The sequence below is a fragment of the Colletotrichum higginsianum genome, chromosome 4 (genome assembly GCF_001672515.1).
Source record: "Colletotrichum higginsianum IMI 349063 chromosome 4, whole genome shotgun sequence".
Lineage (NCBI taxonomy): Eukaryota > Fungi > Ascomycota > Sordariomycetes > Glomerellales > Glomerellaceae > Colletotrichum > Colletotrichum higginsianum.
In genome coordinates, this window is record NC_030957.1 from 945,892 (window position 1) to 951,137 (window position 5,246).

Below are 5,246 nucleotides of genomic sequence, written 5' to 3' on the forward strand. Positions count from 1 at the left end.
GACACGTCGGCGGCGGAGCGGGGCCGGGACACGCGGCATCGGCTGGCCGGTAGCAAATAAGAATCTGTGTGTCTCCGCTCCGGAATCGGCGCTGTAGATCGTGGGCCAAAGGGGGGGGGCCACTGCGTGAGGGAAGATGCTTGATGAGAACCGCCCACCCCCTGGGGGGAGAAAAAGAAAAAGAAGAGTGGCCGAGGTGACGTAATAAGCGTGTCAATGTCCATGTGGGCGAATCCCTCCCCCCCCCCTGCCAAGCGAGCTTCAGGTCGTGATGCGATCATGCGCGTCAGACGGGTCAATGTCACCATCTTATCTCATCTCATCCCACCTCAACTCACCTCACCCCATCTGATCTGATCACACGCCGCTTGAACCGCCCACCAGGATAACAGGGTTGCGCTTCCATATTGACTTACTAGAACAACGCTCCTCATTGTTGCTTATCGTCTTCAACATAGCGCCCGTCCGATCAAGCAACTAAGCAACTAAGCTCACACCACGCACTACGAACGAACGAACGAACGAACGAACGAACGAACGAGTGAGTCTGCGCTTGCACCATGAAGTCGATCGGCATCTTCCCCGGCTCCGGTGCCCTCGGCGGCTGCACATACGACTACCTCTTGAAGCTTCTGCCGGCCGACCACATCATCCTGATCAACCGGCACCCGGAGAAGGTGCCGCAAGAGCACATCAAGAACGGCGTTCGCGCGCGCAAGGCCTCGTACGAGTCCAGCCCGTCCGACCTCGAGGCCGTCTTCTCGGGGATCGAGGTGCTCTTCTTGATCTCGTATCCCAGCCATGTGCACGACTACCGGAAAAAAGTAAGAAGAAGCCCCCCCCCCCGTCCTCCCCCCTCAAAATATTCTGATACATGTAGTCAGAGTTCCTTGGTTTTTTCGTACTGACTGACCCGTGGAAAAGGTGCAACTCCCAGCAATCGACGCCGCGCGACGGGCGGGTGTGAAGCACATCTTCTACAGCTCGCTCGCCTTCGCCGGCGACCTTGAAGACTCGTCCGTGGCGGAGGTGATGCAGGCCCACCTCGACTCGGAGCGGTACCTCGCCGAAGCTGCCGCGTCGGATCCGGGCTTCACCTACACCTCCGTGCGCGAGGGCCTCTACTCGGAGTCGTATCCGATCTACACGGCCTTCTTCGACATCACCGCGCCGCCGCCGTCGACGACGACGACGACGACGACGACGACGGACGAGATCCTCATCCCGCACGACGGGTCCGGGCCGGGCGTCGCGTGGGTCAAGCGCGCCGAGCTGGCCGAGGCGACGGCGAAGCTCATCTCGCAGTACTCGTGGGACCCGGACCAGTTCCCCCACGTCAACGACAAGGTCCTCCTCACGGGGCCCCGCGTCTGGTCGCTCGCGGAGACGGTCGAGGTGCTGGGCAGGGCCGCGGGGCGGGACGTCCGCATCCGCAGGGTGGACGTCGACGAGTACGCCAGGCTGCCGCAGGTGGTCGCGCGCTTCGGGTCGCGCGAGAAGGCGAGGACGTGGGCGACGGCCTGGGAGGCCATCGCCAAGGGGGAGACGGCCGTCGTGACGGACACGCTCAGGGAGGTCATCGGACGGGACCCGGAAGAGTTTGACGTGACCATCAAGCGGCTGGGCCAGGCGAGGGACGCGTGAGGAGTCGAGGACCAGCGATGGCCTGACTGGACGGGCCTCTTCGTGTTGAGAAGAGGCCCAAGAACAGAATCGAAGTAAAAAAAAAAAAAATTCGTGCAGAAAAGTTAGGACGACACGGAAATACCAAAAGGGCTCCATCCATTTAGCGAAGCTGGAAGTCAACAAATGGATTGATAGGGTAGTACCACGTTTATTAAGAAAGTTAGTTTAAAAGTACACATCGAATCCAAGCCACAAACATCGTTACAACCATTAAACCGGTCTCCCCAAACCAACAACTGCCGTCTACTTCAGTCCGTCTTCTGTGTGTTTTAGCTTTGCCTCCGCATCCCCGCCGGCTGAACCCGGTCAGATCTGCTCGATCGCAATGTTGTCCACAAAGTGCTCGACGTAGTTCTGGCTCCTGGTGAACCCGATGGCGACAACAAAGTCCCCCTCGTACTGTGCCGGGACGGTGAACTCCCCGCTGAACCTGTACCAGCCGTTGCCCAGCCCGACCCCGTTCTGCAGGGGGTACCAGTTGGCGTTGATGCCGAAGTTGTTTCTGGTGTTGACGTTGAGGGAGACGTTCGGGAGAGTGTTGCTGGCGGTGGACGTCGTCTTGCCCGACATGCTGACCCTGTACCGAGACCCGGCCCTGAGACGGAAGTACTGGTTGGTGGTGCGCAGGTCGGCGAAGCCGAGGTACTGGCGGTTGATCACGCGGAACACCCGGGTGGGCTGGCCGTTGGCGCCAGCCACTGACACGACATCGCCGTCCCAGCCGGCGTCGTTGTTGTCGTAGTACGTCCAGCCGTTGAGGTTGCCCTGTTCGAAGTCGAGGTTCGAGAGAGCGGCTGGAGCGACAGTGACGGTAGCAACACCGGCGGTGGTGACGGTCGATACCGTCTCCCAGACTGTTGCGGTGGCCGAGGCCGTGAGAAGGGAAGTGAGCGTCTGTTGAGACGGCCGTTAGCAACAAAAAAAACATCCTCCAAGTTCTCCCGGCTGCTTCTTTTTGCTTACATCCGTAACAGTGGCCGTGCCAGCTGTGTATGTGACGCTGACAGTCTGGGCAGGGACGTCGATGCAAGAGCAGGCGGACGTGATGCGAGAAGCCGGGTACGTCACGCCGTTGGTCAAGCACTTGGGAGGAGCGGCAGCTTCGGCACGCTTCATCTTCTGGGGACCCGATCCATAGAACCCGGTGACTGTGGCAGTCGTCGACGGCACTGTCGCCGTGAAGACCGTGGTGGTAGAGGTGACGGTATCCGTGCGGGTGCTGACGACCACGTCCGTCCAGACGGTGGAGGTCCTGGAGGAAGCGTGAGTGTCAGCTGTGGAATCCTTCCCAAAGGCCCCGCGGGACCCAAACAAAAAAAGATCTTACTCTGTGGCCGTCGTGGTCGCGACGGTGGTCGTGAAGGGCGTGAGGCCCGCGCAGTACGCGCTGGCCTGGGTGGAATAGCGCTGGTCGATGAAGCAACGGAAGAGGTTGTCGCGGTTGCATGTGGCGCGTTCGAAGAGCTCGAGGGGTGAAGCAGCTATACTGCCGATGAGGAAGGGCAACGCCCCGATGATCGACTTTTGATGGACCATGTTTGGTGTCTTGATGCAGTTTCTTTTTCCAAAGTACAATCCTAGAGAAACCCAGGTTCGAAGCAGCAGGTGAGGCAGGAGGAGCAACAACGGGAATGTGAGTGAGTTGATGTGGTTAAGCATATTGTATTTCGACAGCGACCTCCTCTCGTTTCTTATATACCGCGATCCGAGAAAACGAGGCCATGGAACCTCGCATCCAGGGTTTGTTTACTCTCACCGCTTCGCAAAACAAAAAAAACAAAAAACCACCAGCTGAAAGCTGACGCTGGATCAATAGTTGTTTTTGTCTCTTGTAAGCCCCGAGACTCGGGCGGGCTGGGGTCTAAGGGAGCCCCGAAGCGAGCTGAGGTTCTCAAACCAGAATGCCAAGCATCACCACCAACCGTGCCAAGTCGGTCTGGGGTGGTTTGAGCGAGAAGCTGAAAAAGAACCAGACCCGAGGATTCGGGATTGCCAGTCAGAAGCTGTCTAGCCTCCGCTCCAGCAACATCAATAGCTCCCTCCGTCGCCACGTGCCGATCCATTCTGGGCAAGCACTGCGGGCAGTCCCCAGTGTAGCTACACACAAACAAGAACCCGTTGTCTCTCTTTTTTTTTTGCCTGCAGCCCACAGACGTGGAAATGAACTCCCCCGTGAGCCACGCGAAAGACGACCTTGCCCCTTTGAGATGTCTTCGTGGGCATTTTGGGCCCGTCGAGCAGGGGTAAGAGCCGTATGGGCGCCTCCAGACCGTTGAACCCCTGGTAACGTGGAGAGCTGATTTCCCCCGATTGGGACGGGTTGCAGCTTGCATGTCGACAGGGCAGAACTGCGACATCCAATGGCCACCACTGCCTTTGGCCGACTCTGGTTAAGCGAGCTGACTCTGGCCAAAGACTCTGGACATGTAGCAATGTCAGCCCATAACCACATTGTATGTTCTGGGCCCTTAGCTTGGTGCAGGGGGGGGTTTATAGAAACTTCGGGACGGCCGATTCCACATTCCAGGGCCCTCGAAAGAGCTCAAAAACATGTCCATCAGCAAGCCCAGTGCAAGCCTGCCAAAAATGAACGGCCATAGGAATAGCACTCTGCACGATGTGATTTGTTTCGTTCCAGCATGACCGAATTGAAGCTAACCGGTGCTTTAGGCGCCGAGGTATAGTGGCAGCCCATGCAGGCCATGTTAGGACGCACGCCAGTCCTCGTGTTTCTGTGTGCGCCCTATGTATGCGTTCAACCAAAGGCGTTTAACCAAGCCCCAAAGCAAAGAATGTGCAAAGATGTCACGCCAAGCGCTTGTTTACAAACTTGCCTCGATATGTGGTCAATATTACAGAACCCAGGTTTACGGTAGCCGACAACATCCAGAGGTCCACATATCGCCGATTGCCGTGTCTCATTTTGGTGACTTCTTTCGTTCCAATGCTTCTTCTTTTCGTTTTTACCGAGATTTGACACAGTCTCACGTTTATAAGTCCAAATATGGACTATTTTTTCAGCTGAGCCGCTCGAAAGCACTCTGCTGTTGAGCAACTATACACTCCTGTAATTACATTTTGAGCCGCGCGTAGTGAGCTGCCACAAGAGACCATCCCCAAATTCCTGCCAGTGAGATAGAACAGAACGCAAGCCTCTTCTTGGACCCCGCAGGTAATTTCCAAAGTTGTCTGGTGGTGATAGGACGGGCGCTCGATGCGGTCACCGCCTCGTTGTCCTCGCTCTCGTGAAGGAACACTCCCAGGTCCGGCATAATATCTGAGATCAGGCTCTCACACTCCTTACGGTTTTTAGGACCGGTCATATTTAGATCAGGATGGACAAAAACTCTTTCCCGAGCAAGCAGGTGCTCTTGCGCCAAGGACATCCCAGCTACGTCTCGTCAGTGACTCGGCACAGAACCAGCCGCTGCATGGCAACCGTAGGCAAGAGTACCCATAGTGTAACACTACGTGTGAGCATCGCATTTGATTTCAGAGTCAGTCGGCATGTCACTGTCAAGGCGCAGGGGAACATGGTGACGACTCACCAAATACGCAGG

General features: G+C 57.0%; 2 protein-coding genes across 2 annotated transcripts; one reads left to right on the top strand and one right to left on the bottom strand.

Moving 5' to 3' along the window:
* Positions 1-560: 560 nt before the first annotated feature.
* Positions 561-1,644, top strand: CH63R_05613 (NmrA-like family protein; the record flags this gene model as incomplete). The annotated part of the gene is made up of 2 exons (XM_018300588.1): positions 561-824; positions 925-1,644. The coding sequence occupies 2 exons, from the start codon at positions 561-563 to the stop codon at positions 1,642-1,644; spliced, it is 984 nt and encodes a 327-aa protein (XP_018158438.1).
* A 348-nt stretch (positions 1,645-1,992) lies between these two features.
* Positions 1,993-3,345, bottom strand: CH63R_05614 (uncharacterized protein; the record flags this gene model as incomplete). The annotated part of the gene is made up of 3 exons (XM_018300589.1): positions 1,993-2,580; positions 2,650-2,938; positions 3,014-3,345. 3 exons carry the CDS (start codon positions 3,343-3,345, stop codon positions 1,993-1,995), a joined length of 1,209 nt encoding a protein of 402 aa, XP_018158439.1.
* Positions 3,346-5,246: the final 1,901 nt, after the last annotated feature.